This window comes from Eurytemora carolleeae, unplaced genomic scaffold, assembly GCF_000591075.1.
Source record: "Eurytemora carolleeae unplaced genomic scaffold, Eaff_2.0 scaffold649, whole genome shotgun sequence".
Taxonomy (NCBI): Eukaryota; Metazoa; Arthropoda; class Copepoda; order Calanoida; family Temoridae; genus Eurytemora; species Eurytemora carolleeae.
This window is the reverse complement of record NW_019396584.1, coordinates 273,387-301,326: the sequence shown is the minus strand read 5'-3', so window position 1 is coordinate 301,326 and position 27,940 is coordinate 273,387. Positions and strand designations below refer to the sequence as shown.

The window sequence follows — 27,940 nt, the reverse complement described above, 5'->3', positions numbered from 1 at the left end:
AGCTATTTTTCAGATCAATGTCGCAGCAGCAGTAGGTTCCGTCACATGATATAAAACTACCGTGTTCATGGAAATATTAGGCAAGATACATATATAATGCAGTGCAGTGGGATCCACAAAACTACAGGGTTCATGGAAATATTAGGCAAGATACACATATAATGCAGTGCAGTGGGATCCACAAAACTACAGGGTTCATGGAAATATTAGGCAAAATACATATATATATATTACAGTGCAGTGGAAACCACAAAACTACAGGGTTCATGGAAATATTAGGCAAGATACATATATATTGCAGTGCAGTGGGAACCACAAAACTACAGGGTTCATGGAAATATTAGGCAAGATACACATATAATGCAGTGCAGTGGGAACCACAAAACTACAGGGTTCATGGAAATATTAGGCAAGATACATATATATTGCAGTGCAGTGGGAACCACAAAACTACAGGGTTCATGGAAATATTAGGCAAGATACACATATATATTGCAGTGCAGTGGGAACCACAAAACTACAGGGTTCATGGAAATATTAGGCAAGATACATATATATTGCAGTGGAGTGGGAACCACAAAACTACAGGGTTCATGGAAATATTAGGCAAGATACACATATAATGCAGTGCAGTGGGATCCACAAAACTACAGGGTTCATGGAAATATTAGGCAAGATACATATATATTACAGTGCAGTGGAAACCACAAAACTGCAGGGTTCATGGAAATATTAGGCAAGATACATATATATTACAGTGCAGTGGGAACCACAAAACTACAGGGTTCATGGAAATATTAGGCAAGATACACATATATATTGCAGTGCAGTGGGATCCACAAAACTACAGGGTTCATGGAAATATTAGACAAGATACATATATATTACAGTGCAGTGGAAACCACAAAACAGTGAAATTATCGTCGTCTTCTCATTTTCAATTTGAAATTGAACTATTTATAACAGTTGTGCCTGGGACTAAATTTTATTAATTGGAGAGATCGCTAATCTACCTAACGCCGGTTCAAATATTGAATCACCGATTCCTGTAGGCAGTTCTGCGACCTTACTCAAATTCATTAAATTCGGTCATTGAATATTTAAAGCAATCAGTTGCACCAATTGCAGATTAGGAAATCTTGAACAAAATTTCGTGAAAAAATAGCGAAAATTCCACATTAAAGACCAAATTTCACGAACAAAATACGCAAATTCCGGGGCGGGGGGGGGGGAAGTAAATTACACCCTTAGAGTACATTACACCTTGAGAAGTGTGAGGGGATTTGAGACTATATGTCTTTATTTGGAAAAGCATATATATCGATTTTTAAGACCTACTTTTGCATTTTTTAAAATGTGCCTAAACCCTGAAAACATTTATACTGTGCACATTTTGAAAAATATATCGGGGGAGATGACACCACCCAGTAATCTTAACATATATGCATACACACCAGGGTTTCCAACGCAATTCAAGTGGATTTTACTTGCGCGCAATTCCGTAATAATTGCGCGCAATAATCGTAACGGAATTGCGGGCAACTGTGCGCTATAGCGCACAATTCCGTCCAACTTTCATGCGTTTGTGTTTCAATTTTTGATAATTTTCAATTTAAACCTTATATGGCAAGCAAAATTGCATTTAATTATTGAGCAATTCCGTTCTACATAAAAAAACAATTTAAACTTTGGTAGTGGAATACAATCTTCACTTCACTAACATTACTGTCTCAAATGCCAGAAAAATTGAATTTAAACTTAATCTTTTATTTTATAATATTCATATGCAACATGTTTGGAATAGGAAGACGACATTTTAGACTCTAACAGACCCATTTAACTCAATAAGTGATTTATTAAGTTACTAACGAAAATTTGTTGCTTTGTAACATCAAATACACTGTAATGTCACCTGTCTGTACCATAGTTTTCTGGTTCTCACTGTAGCAAAATATCTAATTTTTATTAAACGAACCTTATACAATTCTAACCAAAAAAAGGGAAAATGTATCATGTTGAATTGTTAATTAGTAGCTTAACCACACGAAACTTGAAATTTTTTAAAACTTTCGGGCCTTGATTATTTTTAAATCTACAGAGATGTTTCCATTCTTGCATTTGCTGCATAAATTTGAAAGTCACAGTTAAAATTATTGATTTTTAGAAGGAAAAGCAATTCTTTTCCACGCGATCCCGCGCAATTCCGCACGATTCCGCGCAATTCCGCGAGTATTTATTTGCTTCCTTGTTCGCAATTATAGCCCAATTCCGCGCATTGAAATGGCGCCAGCGGAAGCCATCATCGAGCGCAATTTTGCACAACGGAATTCCGATTGGAAACCCTAATACACCCCCTCCCCACCGTTCCTTATAGGTGAAAGGGAAGCATTTCTGAAATAAACATGCGCCGTGCTTTATATTTCGAGTCATTTAGTATTATTAGATAGATCAAACATTTAGTATCACTAGATAGATCTTACATTTAGTATAACTAGATAGATCAAACATTTAGTATCACTAGTTAGATCAAAAATTTAGTATTACTAGATAGATCAAACATTTAGTATTACTAGATAGATTAAACATGTACTATTACTAGATAGATCAAACATTTTGTATCACTAGATAGATCAAACATTTAGTATAACTAGATAGATCACACATTTAGTATCACTAGATAGATCAAACGTTTAGTATCACTAGATAGATCAAACATTTAGTATTACTAGATAGATCAAACATTTAGTATTACTAGATAGATCAAACAGTTAGTATTATACTAGATAGATCAAACATTTAGTATCACTAGATAGATCAAACATTTAGTATTACTAGATAGATCAAACATTGTTAAAGTAAAGGAAGAGAAATTATTAATTATAATGTAATAAAACTTCTAATGCTGAGGTCTCAGAGCAGAGAATTCCGCAAGTTTTTTTGCGCAACTAATCATTGCAGCAACACTACGGTTTTTTGCTGAACATTTTTTTAGCGAAAATTGTTTTTGCAAAATTTTGCATTTTTTTGCTGAATTCATTTTCGCAAAAAATGCGAAATTTGCGAAAAATTTTGCGATATCCGAACGAAAATTTACGCATTTTTTCGTGAAAGTTTTTGTTCGCTGGAAACCCTAAGTAGGACTTTGTGTATCAAACTTAATACCTTTAAATATGGTGAATATCTAAATTGTTAAAAAAAAGTTTTAAAGAATTTAAAATACCCTAATGACAAACAACCTCCCCCACATTAAATCCTGTGTAAAAATCGATGTATGATTTCATTTATATATATATTTACCGAGCTCTCCAATGCCTTATCTTGGGAATCCGCGAATACATGTGAAAACATGGGAATTCGATAATACATGTGAAAACATTTTTTTAAAAGTTCTTCCTAAACATAAAAATTATATATTACGAGTCGGATAGATTAAAATTACATGAATTTACAGAGCAGCATTCCATTAAACCAGTATTCCCCCCCCCCCCCCCCCCCCCCACCTGTCCTTGATATTCACCCGCGTAATTCTTATCACATTAACGCAAAATAATCAGATAACAGTTTAAAAGACAATTCCTATTTATTAAGAAAAGATAATTTCCATTTACACATGTGTTAATTGTATTTTTTAGATTATAATTTATATATTTTGCTTTTTCAATGTTTTGTGGTAAAGCAAATTAAGTTTTCAGCTCAATACTTATAATGCTCCGACTAGCATTGGCAGCATTCCGTGAAAAAAGCTAGAACATTGCATGATTGCAGTGAGAATTAATGCATTTCATTCAATATATGAACTCTGTTTTTCTATCTATGCAGCAGCTGAACTTGCAGAACTTGGACCTTCTTTTACTTTCTTAAATTCCTTACATTTAATATTGTTTTAGGTTTCCTTGTACTTGTTGGAGTCCTTTTATTAGGAGAAGTTGATCACTGCAGTTTTACAGATAATCTTACCTCTCTTCTCTCTTCTTTTTCTTCTTCAGTTTCTTTGCTTCGGTAAAAATTCGCAATTTTTGGATGTTTGATGTTTAGGTTTCTTCAGGGAGAACTAGAAAACAGTAAATTTTTTATAAAATGTCATTTAGGATTTTATATTTGCCTCTCAACTATTTAAAAAAAAAGTGTCCTAAAGATTTTTAGGCATGTATATCATTTGTCACTAATTTTAAATTGCAAATTATTAGGCTTTCCATTTCACGTTCAAAGTGTATTTAAAACAAAAAACTTTAAAGATATCTTAATCTAAAGGTTTAATTCTGTAAAATATTGTAAGAAAGGCTTACCTGTACATAAACTGCAGTCAACGATAGCAGTGGGACAGATGACAAGTCTTCTCTGCTATCGTAAGCCTTTCTCCATGCTTACAATATTAAATATAAAACTAAATTAAGGAAAAGATATCAAAATAATTTGTTTTCTCAATAAATTTTACTATTTTTTCTCGTTCTACAGGGTGTCCCAAAAAACATGGGAATTCAGTGACGAATTCGATATCGTCTTTGCTATGAATTAGCATTGTAATACCTAATTTCAAAAGCCATAATATTATTATGTCTGCTAGGGTTTATTTTATAAAATGGATAAAAGGATGAACAGTGAATTCCAACAAGTTTACTCTGTTTGTATACTTCAATATTCTTGTTTTACTAAGTACAACCGTATGCAGTCAAAACATAAACAAACACAATGTGAACATAGCTCAGACGAAACTTTTACCATAGAGAATAGAATATATATTAGAGGGGAATTTAAAGAATCTCTCGATATGAATTTTTTCAGTCCCTTTCAGCCTGAAAAGGAGTTCAAAGTGTACCAATCATGTAAATGATCACAAATTTTATGCAGTAGAGTACATTAATACAGTATGTTCCCTAGACTATTCATTTCAATTTCGAATTTTTTAAACTGTTAAATAAACTTTATAATGAATCAGGTGAATAAAAAACATGATTTGATTTATAGTTATAACGGAAAATCATCGTTTGTAAAGTGGAAGGCATAGAGTCTATGTGAAATGATCATTGGTTAATTATGAAACCAGTCTATTTCATAATTTGGGTTTCTTTTGACAATAATTTTAAATTTTCTATAAAATGTTATTCCAGGGCCCAAAAGGTTATATAGCATAAATATGTGAAGTACACCTGCAGTACAACAAAATGGCCGTTTTACACTTTTTTCTAGTAAATTCCCCTCTAATATATATTCTATTCTCTATGCAGATCACAGCTTTCTCAGTAGGTATCACTATACCAAATCAAAGAATTATTTGAAAAGACGATATCGAATTGGTCACTGAATTCCCATGTTTATTGGGACACCCTGTACGTAGATTTTTCTTCTTCTTTTTTTCAGAGTTGAAGGAAGAATGTCAGGTTCAGATATGTCCGGGTATACAGACGAGGATGTAAACACTGCAAAACAACTTCCTAAGGTAGAATATTTAACTATTATTCGGTAAAAAACATTATTCATAAAAATTCATTTTGAATTGTTTAATGTTTAGGTCATATGGTCTAACTATGATATTAAACAAAATTATAATCCTTATAATGAATGATTAAAGATATTTACTCGATTACAATTACAGATATAAATCTTAGGTATTTTCGAGATCAATCATTTACTCCCTCTGCTTAGGGCGTGTACAAATGTCTTTCTCTAAGTCCTCGTACTTTGTTTCATAAACCCCTATAATGTTCTCTCTTTATAAAATGAATGAATGAATGGGATTTATTAGCTTTTCCGTTTATAGATCTAAATACATCTGTTTATGTTTGTTCTTGTTGAATCAGCTCTCTATGGTCTAAGAAAATGTGGTTCGGCTGTTCCAGTTCGGTGTCTGTCTAAACAGCTTACTCAATCTCAATATCTCATTCAGCTGCTCCAGTTCCGTATCTATCTAGGCAGCTTCTCCAACTCGATATCTCGTTTAGCTCCTCAAGTTCAATATCTTTTGCACTGCAATCTTAGCCAAGCTACTTTAGCTGCTCTTACAATATGGGATGCTTCCACTACATTCCCAGCTGCTTCCTTTATTACCAGAGCGGCTCCTAGAGTCTCTGCTATATTAGCTGTTCATTACCAGAGCTGCTTATAGAGTTTCTGCTATATGTTAGCTGTGCGAGGGAGGGGTGGCTGCTCTCCGGGTTTTGGAATTGCTCCCAGGGAGTATAATGTGAAAATTTATCCGACCTTTTATGAAAAGTCCTGTAAAAAGGGAACTTTAAAACCGAAAATTGAAAAAAGGGCTCTGCTACTCCTTTTTTACTGTTTTTACTGTTTTATTGTTCAGATATTTTTAGAACAAAAATTGCAAATTTAAGTCCAAGTAGTCTGTGGCGATCATATAGTTTTGATTGGCCACACTGACGACATTTGTTTCAGCTTATACATTAAAGATCATTGGTAAATTTCAAAAAAATCTTTTTTTCAGCTAGATACATAAAGGTTTCATTTGAGCTGCTCTAATAAATTTCAACATTTTTAAAAGTTTTTTTTCAGGAAAATCCAATTTTTCGCCTAAAAAATCTTTAATTGATTGGTGCCATTCAAAAATGCGTTTTTACTCAACAGTCACAAAATAAAAATTTTGTATGTTAAATTACCAAAAATCCTCAAATTACGGACAGTTTTCCAGTTAACTGAACATGAACATGGACATGAACATGAATATACAAAAATGAACATAAACAGGTTGAACTACATCTGCACCTGGATGGATCTTTATCGCCAGAGTTTATTGGAAGACGAGCTTTAGCACGTGGAATTCAACTTCCGGTTCCTCCAGGTAGTTTTAAACTGAACAAAATTACGCACAACATTTTTAGAAAATATTCATTTCAGAAACTAGGTTAAATCCTTAACTTTGAACCATATTCTGAATGTGCTACAATTGTGACTTATTAAAAATTGCATAAACTAGCTTGAAAACCAGGCGCTGCCTAGGTTACTAAAAATTAATCCCGCCGTTTACCCGCAATTGAATAAAAGGCGACACACTCTACATAGAATCTTAAAACCAAGCTAAGAAAATTCCCGTGGGTCTCCCGAGTTCACTAATCAAAATTTGAGGCAAATTGGTCCAGGGGTTCCTGAGTTATGATCGGACAAACAAACAGACAAACAGAGATTTCAACTTTATATATATAGATGAGATTTACATAACCACTCAAAACAACCAACCCTGGTTAGGCGGGTTCAAACTGCATAGTAAATTGTGATTGCTTATTTGTAATATCTCATGCTTTGTAGTTGAATAAAAATATGAAATGAATGAACTATGGAAAATCAGTATTTTACCATCTAAAAAATGTTTTTTTTGTAGAACAATTGAGACAGTTTTTGATGATGAAGAAACTGGAAAAACTAAACACCGATGGCAATAAGTAAGTTTTTTGCATATGGCCATTTTCAAAGCTATTTTTTACCTCCCCCCCACCACCCCTCCACTGTTTACATTTTATCTATATCTCATGTTTGTTTGTCAAATTGATATTTCTGAATTTGTATTTTAATTATTCTATTCAGGGCTGAGAAAGGTGGAAATTGGCCTGTTTTTGATTTCTGCAATCAGTTTCTTCAGGTTAAGAAATATTATTAAAATTACAATTTCAGATCCTGTTTGTTTTTAATTTCAGATCCTGTTTTTAATTTCAGATCCTATTTTCTAATTAATTTCAGATCCTATTTTCTAATTTCAGATCCTATTTTCTAATTTCAGATCCTGTTTTTAATTTCAGATCCTGTTTGTTTCTAATTTCAGATCCTATTTTCTAATTTCAGATCCTGTTTTAAGTTTCTATAACTTTAGTTTTTATCCCAAAAAACTGTGCTATAAATGTTTTTATACAACAAGTATGCTATAACATGCGCGGGAACTCTTCAAGAAATAAGAACAATTTAAGATGTTTAGACTCAAGAAAAGCTTTTCCTTTCTTTCTTATATAAAGAATTTGTATTGTGTTATTTTGATCCACACCCAAATCACGACGAATTGTGCATATTCTATGTGAGTTTAATAATACATATAGCCTACAATAAAGAAACTAAGTCTGTAGAAAAAAATGTTGAAATGTCACTTTTCAAATGTTCACATTTTTAACCAAGTTTTACTTTTATAAAAAAAAGTCTTTACTTTTAGACTAAAGAGGAATTAAGTCTTGGAACCCTCGATCTTCTAGATAGATTGGCACAGGTAGTAATCAAAGTACTAGTAACAATTTAATAATAATAATAATAGTAACTATCTGAAGGGTCCGGCGTTGCCCATTAAAGAAAAAAATTAAGCAATAAAGTAAAAAAATAAAAAAAAATTTCGCCTTTAACACCCCCCGACCACCCACGAGTGTCCACAAAAAATTTCAGCCCAATCGGTCCAGCCGTTTGGCCGGTTATACGAAACATATATACGAATGTCTTGTTTTATTATAAAGATAATAATAATAAAAAAAATAATTGCAACATCAAAATCAGGAATTGGAATAAAATTACTGTTTTTTAATTATTTGTATTTTTTCAGGAAAACGTTGTTTATGCTGAAATCCGGTTCTGCCCCTTTCTTCACACAAAGTAATTATATAAATTAAAATGATAATATACTGAATTTATTTTAGATTCAAATTTTTTTATTTTTGTGTTAAACACAACTGCCTTTTCTTAATAAGTTTACACAAAATACAATTTTTTTCTTCTAAAATCATAACTGAATGGTTGATTAAATTTAAAAACAAAAATATTTTTAAATAGATCCTTAGTAGTCAAGGAGTATGGAATAGAAGGGAGAAACAACTGACGCAGCCCGCCCTACCATATGATTATACATGCTTTGCAGACGGTACTTCATTTGAATAAGAAATATTCAGAATACAGAATAGGTTATTGTATACGCGGTAATTGTACATCAGACAAATATTTCTTATACAAATGAAGTACCGTCTGCAAAGCATGTATAATCATATGGTAGGGCGGCTGCGACAGTTGTTTCTCCCTTCTATTCCATACTCCTTGACTACTAAGGATCTATTTAAAAAAAGTAGACCAGTGAAATGAAGGTTATATATGAAGAAATACTGGATTCCTAAGGGAGAGATCGATAACGAAACTGGATCCTTATGCTCTGGGAAGGGATTGAGGGATGTGAAGGGTTAAAAAGGATTAGATCCCTAGGGTGGGAGGGCTCAGCTACATTTTGCCTAGTCACAATTTGCCTAGTCACATTTTGCCTAGTCACAACTTGCCTAGTCACATTTTGCTTAGGTAACAGTTTGCCTAGGTAACATTTTGCCTAATAACATTTTGCCTAGGGTAACATTTTGCCTAGAGTAACGATAGAGCGAATTTTTTGCCTAGTCAATAATTTTTTCACAAAGAAATTTTCAAAAATCTCCAAATTTTTTGGCAAAAATTTCGCAAATTTTTAAAAATAGTTCAATTTTCTATAAACCAATCGAAAGACACATTGAAAGTAGCTCCCATGATAACTGCAAGGCTTACCATTCGGGGTAAGTCCAACTACAGGGAAAAGAATAACTTCTCCTATGTTTTCGATGGTAAGAGGGCAGAGACCAAGAAATGGCGCTGTTCTTACACTGCAACCCTAACAACGAGGATATCTACTGGAAACCTGGTAGGGGATGTACTCTCGACCCATGGCCATACCAACAAGCTGCTGAAGACTAAAGCTAAGAACACAGAAAAGGCTGTGATTGTGAAATAAGATAAATAATGATACCTATCTATACTCCATGATGTAAACTGTAATTAAAAATCTATATATATATCTGATATATAACCATATTTCATCTGTTGTAGAGTATAAAAAATGTTAAAATTGCTGGACAAGATACAATTCAATTGTTCTATAACATTTAATTCATTAAAATTTAACTGGTTAAGCTTAGCAAAAAATGTTTATTTTTTGACAAAATTTGTTTTAAAAAAACGCAATAGGCAAAAAAAACATGCTCTTGTGTTACCTAGGCAAAATGTTACCCTAGGCAAAATGTTACTAGGCAATCTTGAACTAGGCAAAAAGTTACCTAGGCAAAATTTTACCTAGGCAAGAGTGAACTAGGCCAGTTGTGACTAGGCAAAATGTGACTAGGCAAATTGTGACTAGGCAAAATGTAGCTGAGCCGGTGGGAGGGATTACGTTGACGACTTCAAAAAAGATTTGGTCCTTAATCCCTAGGAATTGATTAAGAAAAGTGATAGTTTGAAGGGAATTGAAAACGAGATGACGGTATAAAAGGGATTAAAAACTGAATCCCTAGGGAAGGATTGACTGAGGCTGAAGTTGTGGAGGCTGTTCTTGAGGGAGCTAGAGGTCAGAGGAAGGTTAAAACTGGTCTTATCCTTGTAGCACTAAGGTAAGTTAAAAAAAAAGATAAAAAATAATTTTTTTTTTAAATTCTTATTTTTTAGATCTAAAAATTCTGATCATGGAATAAGCACAGCACAGCTAGCCTTCAAGTAATTACAAATTTATATTTTTTATTCTGTTTATTTTGATCTTTTCCTTATGAAATATATACTGCCAATTTTATCTTGATTTTCTCTCTTTTCCCCTTATCTGATCTAAATTTACACAATGCAAAATGTAAATTTAGTACCCGTACCCGTACTGGATCTTCAATTCAAAAATATACAGGGTTTCCCACAAAAATGAAAATTTAATGACGACATAAAACCCTATAAATAAAACGATTAGAAGTTTGAACCTGGTATGACTTAAAATTAGTCAATTTATGTTTTGATGAAAAGTTTGCAAAGACAAACTTTAAAAAAGCGTAGCTTTGATTTCTTCACGCACCTCTGATCCTTTAGTAAAAGTAAATTTAACCTAAAGTCTGACCGCGTCAACCTTGTTGCACCTCCTAGTCCTATTGAGTGTCTGCTTTATTTACCCAATGTCCGGGCGATACAGTACAAACTAGGACCGTAAAGGTTGACCCGGCTCGGAAATTCAAATGTACTACGGCTGCCGCTGTTTTGGTATGCATGAAGTTAAAGAAAGACCTGCAGGGAACCAAGATTAGATGGAAAATGATTCCGTACAGTCGTCTTTGGATTCTCATTCATGTGGTGTTAACCTTGTAAATTGTCCCCAGGTATTTACAGAAATCATCTGAGGATATGTTTGGTGTTGTTGGGATGGACGTGGCAGGAGATGAAGGTTAGTTGACGCAAGGATGTAATGCAAGGAAAGTTATTTCAGAAGTGTACACATCTTTTGTAATGCAGTGTACTGTCTCTGGGCGCGCGGTAATGTAAACACAAGACGGATGTCGAAGCCTGATATATGATCCATCTTTCACATAAAAAAATCAATGAAATATTCTGGTCATAGGAAACTATTATGTTAATTATCAAAATTATCAAAATTTAATTCTTTTAACCTCCTGGGATACTAAACGAACACTGATGCATCTATTCTTGTTTACAAATTCCGCCCAAAGAGAACTGGTTTCAATGTGTACGCAGAGTATACACGTCGCAATTAACTTTCCTTGCATTACACCCTAGAGTTGATGTAAGGTTTTGGTAGTTAGAGATCATGTACGCAAATAAAATCGGTCAGGATTATTTATGTATCTTATCCCCTTATAAATTGTGGTGTTTACCTGTTCAGGGTGCCCCAAAAAGACTTTGAATATCATCTTTGATCCCTGCATCATTTTTTCCTTGGTACAATAATTGTAGTCTGTAGTCAAACAGATTTACAAAATTTGAAATATCAAAATTGACGGAGATGTCAAGAAATATGTCTAGAAGTCGTTTAAAGGGAGTTACCCTCCAATTAATTTAAACTGTTAAACAGCTATAGAAAGCTGTACAGTTCACACACAGACTGTAAGGCACAGTAAACAGTAAATCAGCCTCATAATGGGAGATTATAATGATAAACGTGACACTCCATTGAGAGATTAACAACTGTACAGCTTTAGCTGATTAAGTATGATATCCATGTTTATTACCATTTTTATTATTAACGTTTGTGGAATTTATACAAAGTGACTTGCGCATTTCTTGCTTCAGAAACAATGTAGAAGTTATTAAAATTAAATAATTTTAAAGGTCAAAAAACAATCCACATTATTATCAAATTTAAGGTTTCAAGGGAATCGTTCTGTATCAGGAGGAGTGCCCCTCTTTAAATGCAGGGTTTTGAAATTTCAACAACAGTCCCTTTAGATAAAATCATGAAATATCTCTGATCAATTTTGAAAACGCACACAAGTCATTTTGAAAATCTCAAAACAGTTCAAACTATTCTGATTCTTCCTTTCGAAATGTATAAATAGGCAAAACTTAAAGATTATCAATATATGTTATCTCTAATTCTTATATGTACAATGAGAAAGTGTACTGTTTAGGTACATATCCGCTCTGTGACCCCTCTCATGCTATGTACGCTGGCGTACAAGAAGCTAAACGTCTGGGTGTACCTCTCACTGTACATGCAGGTAGGAATAATATTAGAATAAAAGACCTTCTGATTGTAAGTGGATTTAGTTTGACCCCTTAAAATATCACTGTGTTCTTTCTTATCGAAAAGTTGTTTCTCTGTGAGCATAATAAATTTAGTGATTCCAGCGAACGAAACGTTTCACAAAAAAAATCGAAAATTTTCAGTCGTATTTCGCAAAACTTTTTTCGCAAAATTTTGCATTTTTTCTTGAAAATAAATGAAGCAAAAACGAAGCGATATTTGGCGAAAAAATTCGCAAAATTTTTTTGGCATAATTTCCAGTTTTTTTGCGAAATTTTCGCATTTTTTTATCGCAAATATTTCGCATTATTTCGCAAAATCTTCGCATTATTCGCGAGCGAACGAAATGCGATAATGAAGCAGTTCATTACGCCGAGAAAAACCTCGTTTAGCTATTCCTAAAGGAAATTTGTTAACCAGGCGTCAGCCATTGATGAAATTTTCTGCATAGACCAAGTTATGTAATGAATTTTCTGCATTTGAATAACTTATACAACGTTAAGGTTTATTGAATGTTGGTAAAAAAGTAGGCTCCGTTACGCTTTTGCATTTCCTGTTTTAAAAAACTTTCCCAGTGTTGCGTTAAAGCTTTAGTAATGATAACCACATTTTTCTAAAGTTCCACTTTCATGCAAGGTAAATGTTTTTTAGAGACCTTACGTTACAATTTCACTTGGTTTGAAAACTAAAATGTGGCAAACGTTTTGCTTTAATAAATCGTCATTTAGGTATAGTTCTGCACGTTGCAAAAAATTTCAGTGCAAAGAATGTCTTTTTTGGTAACGTTACGTTTTATCTTAACTTTTCCAATATACAATTTTTTAATTGCGTTAGAAATTTTACTACAATAATGAAACTTTTCACACGTTACGATTTATCTAAAAGTTAATCTTTTTTCATTACACTAATTTACAACTGGCAATCAAGACTGTTTATTCGTTTTGTTTCAAAGAAAGATATGAAAAATGTTCTATACGTTTAGTTGTTTTAAAATATTAAGGCCTTGACGTTTCTTATGTTACATTTTATTTAAAATACAAACGTTTCAAAATGAAAGCATTGAAAGATTTTTTCCATGATATTTGCTTCTCTATTTCCATATTATTCATCCTTAAACATGAACCATGCAAAAAAATAGTGTCGTTAATCCCTTTTTTCACCCTGTATGTTGCTGTTGTATTTGTTAACCTTTTGAAAGAATGTGCAAAAGAATGCAGTAATATGAAGATATGTTGATTAATTTTATTATTGAGCTGTTTTTAGAATTTATAAAAGTAAGTTTATAGCATTAGACTTTTAACTCAAGTGGTGCATCTTGAAGGGATTAGTGTCTTGGTGTTTGTTTGTCTGTTTGTATCCATAAACGTCAAAACGGCTGAACCGATCGGGCTCAAATTTTGTGTGGAGCCTTCTATGACCTTAGAGACCGAATTTTAAGAATTTGAGCCGCGGCTTAAATTTGGTTGGTTCCACTTAAAACTGCATTAAATTTTTCAAAATTTAAGCTGGTGCTCAATTAAAACCGGTTTTTGGAGGATTTGAGACGCGGGTTAAATTCATTCAATTCGGACACGGGAAGGTTTATGGATGATCAAAATTTCAAAAATTAGCCTAAAAAATTCAATTTTCATTAAATTTTAAAAATTCCGCAAGTTTTTTGTTTTTTATTCTTTTACGAATTTCTACTGAAATAGAAGATGGTTGCACATCGCTCTGAAAGCCTATTATTCTAATATTGTTGAATAAAGGAGAATGGCCTGAGAAGTATGGCAGTATAGAAAACCTAAGATGGGCGATAAATCAAGGAGTTAGGAGGATAGGACACGGGATTGCAGTCAGGTTTAAATTCTATAGTTCCATCAAATTAGGGCGTTAACGAACGGCAAGTTGATTAACGGAATATTCTACTGCGAACGGTAAAAACTGTTAAGTTTGATATCGTTAACTAACAAAAATAACCATTCATGAAAAAAACGAACAGAACATTAAGTATTTAGCTAATAAGGAACAGCTACCTGAATTGTTGGTCTGTTCTGCTATTTTAATTAACTGATAATATAATTTTTGGAAAAAAAGTTTGAAAAGGGTAAAGGGTTTGTGAATCATAACCATTCCAATTTCTGGGAAAACAACAGATAGTTGGGTTCTTTGTTAACGGCATCAAACCCTAGTTTTAAATCTAACGCAAAGGGGTTTCGAGTTTTTAAGAAAGGGAAACTTCTTTAAAGGTAACAAGTACGTGATGATTGTTATATATACAATATAGCCAAGGAGTAGGAAATAGAAGGGAGATACATCTGATGCAAACCAGAATAATTCATTGATTTTTTATTTGAAAGATGGATCCCATGTCAGGCTTCGACATCCGTCTTGTGTTTACATTACCGCTCAAAGACAGTATTACACTGAAGTACAAAAGATGCGTACACCTCTTTAATAACTTTCCTTGCATTATAATCTTGCTTCAAAGCATGTTTAATAATACGGTAGGGCGGGCCTCGTCAGTTGTATCTCATTTCTATTTCATACTCCTTTAAACATAGTTAAAATAAAGTTACCAATGTTGAATGCCGCAAACTATTTCTATGGTCAAAGACGACTTTAAAGTTATCAATAAATTTGCATTATTCCCGGGTTAATTAGAATATCACCATGTATGGTACTCTTTAGATGAAGGATCGATTTGCAAGTTTGAATTCGATTGACAATAAAAGAAAAAATTATATTTGTACAATTTATTAAGGTCAGACGCAGAGTCTTTAAGATTACTGGAAAAGAATAATATGACAGTGGAGGTGAGAACATTAGTTTTTGTTTAAAAGTGTAGATATGTTTGTACGAAAATAGTTTTTTTTTAAAGTGCAGCTATATTTTTGTATAAAACAGATTTTAAAAATGCATATTTGTTTGTAAGTAAATATTATGTTTACAATTACCCCATGCATGGTATGGTATGACAAATTACATCAATTTTCCAGACTTGGACGACTACTGTCCTAATACTTTTTTGTAGCCTATAGTCATAATCCAACGTTTACAACTATTTAATTTTAATACTATTGTATTTGTTTTTTAAAAAAATGTTGGCATCTTTTTACAGAGTTTTTCATGAAAATTGTAATTAATAATTTTGTTTAGAACGGTTTTAAACATCAGGTTGCACTATTGTAATATATGTCACAGTTATTCAAATGTTGCAAACTTTGACATAAAAACCGATGAGAAATTTGACAATTACTTTTTTAAAACTTCAGCTAAAAAAACTCAAGTCCTTTAGCTTTAGGGCGGCAAAGTGAGTTACTGCGTTAAAAACAAAGGCAAAGGCGTTGCGCCACTTCACAGTCGATCATGGTCTTAAAAATTGATGCAACTTTTCATGGCAGTCTGGGTCTATCCATTTGTATATCTACATAGGTTTGTTTGACCTCCAATGTTGGGAATGGATTCAAGGTTAAAAACTTTGCCGAGCACCCGGTGAAACTATTACAGGTCCAGGTCCAGGTCCAGGTCCAGGTCCAGGTATAGGTCCAGGTCCAGGTCCAGGTCCAGGTCCAGGTTCAGGTCCAGATCCAGGTCCAGGTCCAGGTCTAGGTACAGGTCAAGGGACAGGTCTAGGTCCAGGTCTAGGTCCAGGTACATGTGTTGTCAATTACGGAAAAACCACAAACTAGCAGACAAGTTAAAGTTTTAAATTTTTTCACTAAACTTTAATCAGTTTTGTTTCTTTAAGGTAAATGACCGCTAAGAAGAAGTATTTGAGCTAAAAGCGCAGAATACATCACAATTGTAATTATTACAGAGTCATCTTGACTGACCAGGGCAAGATGAGTTGGGTTTTTTTCTTTTTCAATTTCAATTGCTTTTCAATCTATATATCAACAATTTTTTGACTTGGGACAAGGACCAAACTGTTAAATCAGTGTGGAGTATACTTTAATTAATGATGATTAAAAAGTGCTTCACTATATTTTTCGTTCTTATTTTTATTTAACAATTATATTTTCTTTATATAATAATAATATTTAGGAAAATTATGTAAAATACAGTCTGAGCAGTGATAATTTACTACTCTCAGGTATTAATCCAACCCTCTCATAAAATAAATATTATATTTCAAAAGATTATTTTTAGTCATTTTAAAAATTTTACTTTTTGGCAGAAATCTGAAAGATATTTCTTAGATTTTAATGAATTAAGTTTTGATGAAAGAACCTTTTTCCTTTGAAAACTCTACGCATAACTTTTATCTTACCAAGCAAAAGCAAAAAGTACTTTAAGAAAATTAAATTTAACCGAAGAGCATCGAGAATAAATTGTGTATGCAGTATGCGCTATTCTATTCTATATATTCTGTACACTTTATTATTTACACTTTATTAGGTACTCTGTATTCTGTACACTTTATTAGGTACTCTGTATTCTGTACACTTTATTAGGTACTCTGTATTCTGTACACTTTATTATGTAATCTTTATTCTTTACACTTTATTAGGCACTCTGTATTCTGTAAACTTTACTATGTAATCTTTATTCTTTACACTTTATTAGGTACTCTGTATTCTGTACACTTCATTATGTAATCTTTATTCTTTACACTTTATTAGGTACTCTGTATTCTGTACACTTTATTATGTACTCTATATACTGTACACTTTATTATGTAATCTTTATTCTTTACACTTTATTAGGTACTCTATATTCTGTACACTTTATTATGTACTCTATCTGTACACTTTATTATGTAATCTTTATTCTTTACATTTTATTATGTACTCTATATTTTGTACACTTTATTCTGAAAACGTTTTTATGTACACATTCAAACTTCAAAATACTTTTTTGTGTAGCCAGGGTTTTTTTTAGGGGATTTGAAACTTGCTCCTTCTCCTACTCTTGAACTCCTTCGTTTAGCAGTTGATGTTGGCTTAGGATGGGAAGAAGCCAGGTAAAACCATGAGAAATTTATTCTCAAAATATACCCCTCCACCACCATCATATATGAAGGTCTACATGCTCAATTGCTCACTGCTTGTCTCTCAGATGTGCTAAAGGAGAAAAAGAAACTTTAAAAAAATATAACTTTAAATTACGATTTGTTCAATGACAGCGAGAAAGATAAAATTTCTGAAAATCAATAATGTTTTTAGGAACAGCTTAATATCTGGCTTAGAGTCTGCCTTCAGTCCTTGTATTGGTAGAGATTTCATCAATGATATTCAAGATAGGATCGACAAGATAATTCATCAATGATATTCAAGGATCGGCAACACAACACACAACAACAATATTTAAAGCATGATGGAGAATTAATGATAATATAACTGAAGAAAGGCAACAAATCTGAATTAAATTAAATAAAAAGACAAGATGCACTTTACTTACTTTATTAGATATCATAAAACACATTACAGGTTTGGATACGACACAAATACAAAATGGCTGAAGGTTTGTAACTAGTACAGCTGTTCAGCAGGTTTGGATATGACAGTGACACCTATACAAAATGACTGAAGGTTTGGTTTGGTGACTAGAACAGCTGTACAGCAGGTTTGGAGATGACAGTGACACCTATACAAAATGACTGAAGGTTTGGTTTGGTGACTAGAACAGCTGTACAGCAGGTTTGGAGATGACAGTGACACCTATACAAAATGACTGAAGGTTTGGTTTGGTGACTAGTACAGCTGTGAACTTGAAATACTAGGAGGAGGAGTACAATGAGTTTGAATCATCTCTGGACCAACTCTGCGCAGTTTAAGTTTTACAAAATTAATGAATATTTAACTGTCTGTAAAATACCAAATTTTTCGAAGTATCTTCCTTATTTACACAGAACACAATGGGGTAGGAAGACGACTTTACAGCAATCCTTAAGCGTATTTGATGTTGTTACATAGCAAATAGTTCTACTAGACACATTAAATCACTAATTTCCCCTGAATTTAGTGAAATTTTTCTAAATATTAAAAATATTTTGAGTATATTATTTTCTTGACAAAATTCTTTGAAAAAAAACTATTGGAATTGATCCCCATTTAGTTACAAACTAAAAATTGTATTTAAACCTTAAATAAGTTTGAATTAGTGAATCTTTGAAAACCCTGAATCTTTAAATCTTTCTAATCATATTAAAAGTTTTTAATCGTTAAAATCTTTGGAATGTATTTAAGTCTGAATCTTTTGGGAAATTCATGGAAATTTTTTTACAAATACTTGAAAGGAAGTGTTTGAATTAAGGTTCTATTTAAGTTTTTACATAATTATAAAATAATAAAATTGTCTTAATCATGGAACATCCATAAAAATGTAACATTTGTGATCTTTAAACATGCTTCTGATTATGAAACAATAATAATCATGGAACATTTTTAATCATTGAACATCCATAATCATGGACAATCAATATTGATATACAAGGAAATGAAAGGTAAAGGTTCTACCATAGATAAATAAATAAACATAGATAGCTTATGTACGCAAAATCACCAAGAATTGTACAGTCCGCGAACTCATACTTCTAGGGGTCAAAGTGTACTTCAATGATAAGCGGGGTGGTTTGGTGTTTTAATTTAACTATTTGAACAACAATATTTCACTGAGCAATACATCATATTGACGAGAACTGAAGAAGGACATGAGAAGGACTAAACTAACTTAAATTTCTCTCTACAGAACTCATGTACACCACAAGTTCTCAATGACATAAGAACAGCTAATGTTCACAACCGACCTAGTTAATCTATATAATAGAAATATCTTTAAAACATCTCTGTACATTTATATCTTTCAAAATGAAAAATGTGGTCTTATGCGCAATCTATCTATATCTATGGGTTCTACCCTGAACTCTGATATACAGGGAAATGAAAGGTAAAGGTTCTACCCTGAACTCTGATATACAGGGAAATGAAAGGTAAAGGTTCTACCCTGAACTCTGATATACAGGGAAATGAAAGGTAAAGGTTCTGCCCTAAACTCTGATATACAGGGAAATGAAAGGTAAAGGTTCTACCCTGAACTCTGATATACAGGGAAATGAAAGGTAAAGGTTCTACCCTGAACTCTGATATACAGGGAAATGAAAGGTAAAGGTTCTACCCTGAACTCTGATATACAAGGAAATGAAAGGTAAAGGTTCTACCCTGAACTCTGATACACAGGGAAATGAAATGTTTTGTAAAAGTTTCCTGGGCAGAACTGGTGGGAAGCAGGAACTTTCCAGTATCTTATCTTCTAACTTTACCCTAGAATAGATAGATAGATAAAAAGACGGATAGAAGAATGAATGGATAGATAGATAGATAGATAGATAGATAGATAGATAGATATAGATATATAGATAGATAGATATATAAATAAATAGATAGAGTACCTTTTTTGAATCCAGGGCAGTACATGGTTCTTCTCCCAGTGTGAATATCGGATAGTTGAATATTGAACTATATCCTCCCCTGCTTCTGCAAGTATATAAAAAACAAGTAATTTATATTCTAATACATATTTTGATATGATTTTATTTTTTTTAGGATTTTTTCTTAAATCATCAAATTTTGTGTTTCATTGGTAGCATAATACAGATCGCTGAAGATTTTTTTTTATTTAAAAAATACTGATTTTAATATTGACTTGTGGAAGACAATGCCTGGCCGCGTTAAACAAGTTCCACAAGATTCAACAGAATGAGATAGAACGGATACGGGGCATAGTACTGATAAACATCAAGACATGTGATATCGATTTTGACTCTATTTCTGAACCCTCTAGTAATAAGTTATAAGAAATATATATACTGGAAGTTATTTATGCGTTTTTATTAGAGTCTGACTCACATCCTCTATATTGGTGACCCCCGACTTTGAACATACAGTTAAACGCTATCCAGTTTCGTGATTTTCTTGAACTTTGAACATTAAGTGATACATCCGAGCATCATGACCGACCGGAAAGAAACTCCAACCGAGTTCGTCGCCAAAGTCTCCGTCAAGCTCCCGGATTTCTGGACAGTGGACCCCGACCTGTGGTTCCTTCATGCAGAGGCAGCCTTCAGAAACGCCCAGATCACACAGTCAATAACCAAATTCGACCACATCGTACAGAAACTTCCCCAGAAGATTATGGTCTCGGTACGCGGCCTGATCATGGGTTCTGCTGCCTCCTCAGAAACCCATTATGAGGATTTAAAGGCCAAACTTGTCTCCTCGTATACTCTATCACGCTAACAGAAGGTTTCCAAACTAATTCATCACCCTGGGCTGGGAGACCGACGCCCTACTGCTCTCATGGACGCCATGTTGGCCCTTCTCCCAGAGGACGAGAAACCAGGTTGCCTGTTCCAAGGTTTATTTCTGGAAAGGTTACCCGTCGAGATGAGGGACCATCTAGTCTCCAGGGAATTCAAAAACCCTAGTGAAATGGCGTTATACACCGACAGTTTGTGGGACGCCAGGAAAGCTATACCTACTGACCACCTCCTAGCCGCAGCGTCGACCTCATCATCTTCCCCATCACGTGGTAGAGCTCAGGACCGTAGAAGCCCATCGCCAAACCGCCGTAGTCAAACCCCAGGTTCATCAAACTCTGAGTGTTATTTCCACAGCAGCCAACAATTGTTGCCCTCCTTGCAGTTTCCAGGGAAACGCCAGAGCCGACGGGAGGAGGAAAATTAAACAGCCTTCCCATCGGCGGTTATCTCGTGTACCTTCAAGATGCTCTGTCAAACCGTGATTATTTAGTTGACACTGGAGCGTCAAGATCTGTGTTTCCTCATTGTTACTCAGCTGCACCGACAGGCCCCCACCTCCTAATGGCTGATGGACGGCCAACTAAAGCTTGGGGTTCCAGATTGATTCCTCTACAGTTTGGTTCCCGCCGTTTCCAGTTCCAGTTCCTCCTCGCTGACTTGGACCAACCAATCCTGGGAGCAGACTTCCTGGCAGAGTTTGACCTCCTAGTTGACACCAAGACCCGCCAAGTTCTTCAAAATCTCTCCTTTGAACCTCTTGCACCACCTAGGTTTTTTCCCGCCGATTCCTTCGTTGCCTCTGTGTGTAAACTTGCCACTGATGTTGCCTCTCTCCTGGATGAGTTTCCTGCAGCCTGGAATCCACGAACACCTGGTAAACTCCCTGAGCACAACGTGGAGCATGTGATTGAAACAGAAGGACAACCGTTATATGCTCACCCCCGCCGTTTGGATCAAATTAAGTTAGCGCAAGCTAAAGCTGAGTTCCAAAAATTAGAATTGGCAGGGATTATCCGCCATTCTGATAGTCCTAGGGCCTCACCTCTACATATGGTTCAAAAATCTGATGGATCCTGGCGTCCTTGCGGTGATTACTGCCGTTTAAACAATGTTGCCAGACCAGATCGGTATCCTCTCCCTAACATTCGTGATTTTACAAACAATTTAAGAGGTTGCAAGTTTTTCTCCAAACTCGACCTAGTGAAGGGTTACAATCAAGTTCCCATGAGTGAGGCAGATATTTGTAAAACTGCCATTTTGACCCCATTTGGATTGTTTGAATTTTTATATATGCCGTTTGGACTGATAAATGTGGCTCAGACATTTCAACGATTGATGGACAGGATCTTTAGAGGATTACCCTTTGTTTTTATCTACTTGGATGACATCCTGGTTGCCAGCCGAACCAGGAAACTCCACATCGAGCATCTCCAGGTTGTCCTAGAGCTCCTGATTCAGAACGGATTAGTGTTGAACCTGGATAAGTGTAGTTTTGTACAACACAAGATTGAGTACCTGGGACATAAGATTACTGTTGATGGCATCGTTCCCCTACGTCGTCATGTAGATGCCCTACTCCTCCTACCACATCCCCAGGATGTACGTGGTCTCCAGAGGTTCCTAGGCATGATCAACTTTTACCGCTGTTTTTTACCTGGGATTGCAAGAACTCTCCGCCCTCTCACTGATGCCCTAGCTGGAAATCCTCAGGTTCTTAACTGGTCCCAGGAGTTACAAGATGCCTTTGATGCCAAATCCGCCCTTTCTTCCGCCGTGTCTCTCACACATCCTTCTCCATCCGCCGAGGTGTCACTCATCACTGATGTGTCCAACACACACGTGGGTGCAGATCTACAACAGAGACAGTCAGGTGGTTGGCTTCCACTAGCTTTCTTCTCTGCCAAGCTCTCCGCCACTCAACAGAGGTACTCCGCCTTCTGCGGCGGAGTGTGCCTCTGCCATGTTCCATGTTCCATGTTCCTCCAACAAATTTGTTCTATGAAAACCTTAAAAATTCGATGTCTGGTTTTCATCATACTCTGCCTCGTCATAATACTCTGGCAGCTGACACTCTTCCAGAAGTTATTCCTGCAGAACTCTCATCTTGCCCAATGGTTTTTATACGTAAGGATGGACATGTTGCTCCTCTAGCCCCCCTCTACGAAGGTCCTTACAAGGTTTTATCCCGCTCCCTTAAAACCTTCCAGCTCCAAGTTGGCAAGAGAGTAGAAGTGGTTTCAGTCCAACACCTCAAACCAGCTTTCACGGCAGATGATGAGGCTCCAGTAGAACCTCCACGCCGAGGCAGACCCCCACGCCAACATCCTCCGGTCCCTCCTGATCCCCCTAGACATAGAGGACGTCCTCTATAGACTCTCCATTTAAAGAGTACAGGTCCAATTCACAATGGTACCAGCTGAACCTGTATCTGATTGAAAATGTGTTTAATTCTAATAATGTCCTTCATTATTTCAATAGCCGAATTCTGCAATCAAATTAATTGAGTTAAAAACAAGAATTTCTCATGCATTCTTTTTTTAAAAGATTTAAATATTTTTATTCAGTAAAAAGTTTAATGCATACATTATTGATTAAGATTTGTACGATTACATATACATTTTTTATTAGGTCTTTCTTTTTATCAATTTAAGTGATTCTGAGCTGAAAACTTTAGAATGAGATATCCTTAATCCCGATTACTTAATCTGAGTTTCCAATGGACACACTTTTGATTTTCTTCTTAAACCACTCTGTCTTGGATATAGTAGAGAAAAATCAAAACCGGTTTTTCTAAATTAGAGAGTTCGTTCCATGTCTGTATATAATCTTAAATGGCGCGCAAAATTTCAAATTTATCGGCTTTATATTCGCGACTCTGATTGGTTGACTTGTGTACACTTTTCAGGGATACAAGTTCAAGATTAGGTTAGTCTAGATCTTAGGAAAAAGAAAGGATCAAGCATTAATTTCGATATCCACCATTCTAAAGTTTTCAGCTCTGTACATTTTCTATTTTTTTTAATATTATATACAGATTTTCATTTTAGAATGCCAGTGTAGAGCCTGACAACAGCACTTTATTGAACTATCTGAAAAACATGCATAGCACGCACCTATGACCCTTTAGTAAAAGTAAATCTGACCTAAAGTCTGACCGCGTCAACCTTGTTGCACTGGCTAGTCCAATTGAGTGTCTGCTTTATTTACCCAATGTCCGAGCGATACAGTACAAACTGGGACCGGAAAGTTTGACCTGTGATAGTAGTTTCCCACTTTTTCATTTGTTCTAACTGGACATAACCGGCACTTCTTATGTTAGCAATATCCAAAAACAGGGTTGTCCATATTTGAGGGTTCGGATTCAGACTCCTCAGCATCACCGGGTTTAAGGTTAGGGTTAGTTTCAGGCTCTGGATCAGATTCAATTTCAGACTTGGAGCTTACGTGTTTTTATCCCCGTCCAGCTGAGGAATAGGGGATGGTACTAAAGATTAAGAGCGTGTCTTTCTCTTCTTTAGAGGGATTAAGGTTGAGTGTTGAAGAAACCTCATTCATTCTTGATCATGCATTGCTTCACAGTCCCTGTAAATGTGATAAGATGCCTGGTGCAGATGTAAGTGCCTGTATTCCTAAAGTTTATGAGAACTTTTCTAATTACTGGTTCATGTAAAATACTTCAAATAGTTTAAAATTAGATTGCCAAATCACTAAAATCTCCGGTTGATTTAAAGTACCGTTTTTGACTTTTGAATATAATATACAGCAAGTTGTACAGACTACAGAGGCGTTAAAACGTGACATTACACATGACATTGACAGTACACATGACAGTACACAAATGAATCATTTCCTTTTTGTGAGATCAGTGTGATCAATTAATCATTTATTAATTTTAATGGACAAATAAAACTAAGGAATTCCTGGCGCTTCAAGCCAATGCTGCAAACCATTTCAAATGTCAAATGCTAAATGTTGCTTTTCAAGTGGTCAAAAGTTTGTTGATTTTTTGGTAAACATAGATGGATTTCTAAAATAAAAAATGTACATCTTTTTTAGGCAAAAATTTTCCCTTTTAAACATACAAAACCAAAAACCTTGTGTGAGTTGCCACATATTATTGGTCCAATCAGTTCATCCGTTTTGACGTTTATTGGATACAGAAAAATATACAACCAAAGCAAAGTTTATATGAATATTAAGATCCTAATAGAAATATAATTAAATCTTTTTTGTTAAAATTATTTACCTAGTTTAAAGTAGTTGATTGCAGGCTTAGCGATCAGGCCATTTAGTATCACGGTAACAAATATTATTACAAGAGTTGTATCTAAATATTACAAGAATTGTATTTATACATTACAAGAGTTGTATCTGAATATTACAAGACTTCTATCTTAATATTACAAGAGTTGAATCTAAATATTATAAGAGTTGTATCTAAATATTACAAATATTACAAGAGATGTATCTAAATATTACAAGAGTTGTATCTTAAGATTACAAGAGTTGTATATAAATATTACAAGAATTGAATCTAATTAAATATTATAAGAGTTGTATCTAAATATTACAAGAGTTGTATCTTAAAATTACAAAGATTGTATCTTAATATTACAAGGATTGTATTCAAATATTAAAAGATTTGTTTCTAAATATTTCAAGGATTGAATATAAATGTTTCAAAATGTTTCTTAATTACAAGAATTGTATCTTACTGTTACAAGGATTGTATCTAAATATTACAAAGGCATTTATTTAAATATAGATGGGCGCGAAGCGCCCTCTAAGGCTAGAAAGAAGGGCGCGAAGCGCCTTGAATTTCTAGTATATATATATATACGAATGTCTTGTTTTATTATATAGATTACAATTGTCTGACATGAACAATAGGTGGCAATGCTATTTAAAGGTATTTGACATGACATCTTTGGCGTCACAGTTTCAATCCTTCTTTTATAGTCAAGAGGACATTAATAGCAAAATTTTGATAACAAACTGGAAATAGATATATAGATATTTCGTTTTTATTTGTATGCATGAGCTTGTGCCCACACCCCTTATCCAAAAATAAATTATTAAAGTTAAAAAGTCAGGAGGACATTTAATGAAAAATATATAAAAAGAAAAGAAATAACAAATAAAACTGCACTAATTTCACTTAAATTCAGTCTTAATTCATTATTGAATATATTATCTGACACTGAAAATTAAACTTTCACTAAAAGTGACATAGAATTAACCTGCTTTGATGTGAACATATTTTTCATTGCAGTCATTTTCTATTTGATAATTGACTAAATCTAATTCAAAATCTTTTTTTGAAACCTGAAAATATTTCATGGAAAGGACCATCGTATGCTAGTACCATCAGGTTGGCAATCGCGCCTCTAAACAAAATATTCAAGAGGGAAATTATAAAAATTCAAGAGGGAAATTATAAATATTCAAGGGGGGAAATTATAAATATTCAAGGTTGAAATTATAAATATTTAAGAGGGAAATTTTAAATATTCAAGGGGGAAATTATAATTTTTTTACAAATCAGGAATTTGTGGATTTATAATTCTTTAAGAGCAAAAAATTAAGGTTCCTATAATTTCTAATTTTTAATCATTTTAAAAACAAAACTTATCGTATTATGCAAACATATCAAATATTATATATTAAATTGATAAATTTACGATTTTACAATAGAATTTGAATAAAATCTTTTACTCTTATACCTTAGTCCGCCTAGAATTAAAATTGCTTGCCACCTTTAAAATAAGATATTTTTTATTTTATTTATTCATGTATTCCTTTCATATATTTGATTTTACGCATTTATCTTTTTGATAATTGACAAAATCAACAGTAAAATTATCCGGTTTTAGTGAATTTTTAAATAAAAAACAAACTCGGGGCTAGACAAAATTTTCCACAAAATTGAGAAAATTAGGTCGTCTTCAATGTATAGGCTGGACAAACAAATGGTTTCATAGAAGATATTTTTGTTGATTAGAAATAAAAATCTTGTTTGAAAAACATCTTTCCTTTCCTGAAATCAATTTTTTCAATCCTAAAATAGTTTAGAATAGAGCAGAGTACCATAGTTACAACCACCCTGGACACATAGACCAATACCAAACTGAAAATAAGTAAAATTTAAATTTAAAAACAGCATTTTTTCTGGATTTAAAACAAGAAAATAAAAAAATTTGACAATATTTTGTATAGCTTAAGAAGTCTGATTTGAGTGAAAAATTATATTAGCATGGCTAAATTAAAGTTTCTCACAAATATTGTGTTCAGTTTACAAAAGTGCAGATAAAAACGTAAAAAAAACTTCATATGGTTTAATATTAAAAACACACAGCCCAACAAAAAAGTATAAAAAAAGAAATACGAAAATTTTTCATTTATCATATAAATAGGCATAGCTTTGAAATCCTTGATCAAACAAAGGTTTATAGGGTATCATTGTAAATCAGACACGCCACTCAATAAATTAAAGTTAACTTAAATTATGCTTACTGTCCCTTTAAACTGACCTGATGCCTATAAAGGTCCAATCCCAGCCTCCAGCCTTTGTTAAACTGTTCCCAAGAAGCACAAATATTAGAACCTCACAGCTTATTGCAACTGACTTTAGGGCAGCAAAGTATTAAAATAAAACATCAAAATTAAACCTGAGATGAAAAAAATTTAATTTAAAAAAAAAGAATCAATAAAAATTAATTAACTGTGGAAGAATAGAAATTTAAATGATAGTGCAATAGATGAAAATTAATAAAAAAAAATTGTAACGGTTAAAGAAATATAAAAAACAATAGAAATAGAATAGAAAAATATATAATATAATATAATATAAAATAATGTTTAAATAATATATAAATTTTGTTGAATAAATTTGAAAATATTGATAATAAAGCTGAATGCTAAGGTTAATTTTTTTTTGGGATGCACCCTAGTGATAATGTTCCGTTGGTATACACTACCATGGGGATAGTGATATTTGAAGTGAAGCCGATGCTCATTTTCCTTAGCAATATCACTAATGTGCATCCAAATTTTTTATATGAGTAGAGCTCAACATAAAACTATTTTTTTTAATTGACCTTAATCAGTCCTAGTACTGTATCTTTTGATCGTTCACTAGCGTACAAATCATATTTTTAAACAATTATTAATCAGTTAATCAAAATTTAATTTTAAGACTTTCT

At 33.6% G+C, this 27,940-nt stretch overlaps 2 protein-coding genes across 5 annotated transcripts; one reads left to right on the top strand and one right to left on the bottom strand.

The window, feature by feature from the left end:
* LOC111705912 (adenosine deaminase) lies at positions 1–17,868 on the top strand. Of its 4 annotated transcripts, none has more exons than XM_023478618.1 (18): positions 1–80; positions 3,888–3,999; positions 5,359–5,437; positions 6,700–6,793; positions 7,331–7,391; positions 7,534–7,588; positions 8,147–8,200; positions 8,525–8,574; positions 10,278–10,373; positions 10,429–10,476; positions 11,115–11,179; positions 12,381–12,470; positions 14,245–14,335; positions 15,240–15,291; positions 15,911–15,946; positions 16,523–16,571; positions 17,360–17,441; positions 17,644–17,868. In XM_023478618.1, exons 1-18 carry the CDS (start codon positions 68–70, stop codon positions 17,744–17,746), a joined length of 1,230 nt encoding a protein of 409 aa, XP_023334386.1. In that variant the 5' UTR covers positions 1–67; the 3' UTR covers positions 17,747–17,868. The 4 variants fall into 4 exon arrangements, with proteins under 4 accessions (XP_023334386.1, XP_023334384.1, XP_023334387.1 ...); XM_023478616.1 differs by having other exon boundaries at positions 15,911–15,985; XM_023478617.1 differs by lacking the exon at positions 1–80 and adding an exon at positions 734–801 and having other exon boundaries at positions 15,911–15,985.
* Positions 17,865–27,869, bottom strand: LOC111705913 (sodium/hydrogen exchanger 5). Its single transcript, XM_023478621.1, has 9 exons — positions 27,836–27,869; positions 27,269–27,363; positions 26,776–26,865; positions 26,462–26,494; positions 26,064–26,125; positions 24,985–25,065; positions 19,869–19,953; positions 19,684–19,740; positions 17,865–18,241 (listed from the first exon to the last, which is right to left on the bottom strand). The coding sequence occupies exons 3-9, from the start codon at positions 26,826–26,828 to the stop codon at positions 18,172–18,174; spliced, it is 441 nt and encodes a 146-aa protein (XP_023334389.1). The 5' UTR covers positions 26,829–26,865; positions 27,269–27,363; positions 27,836–27,869; the 3' UTR covers positions 17,865–18,171.
* Between the last annotated feature and the right edge of the window lie 71 nt (positions 27,870–27,940).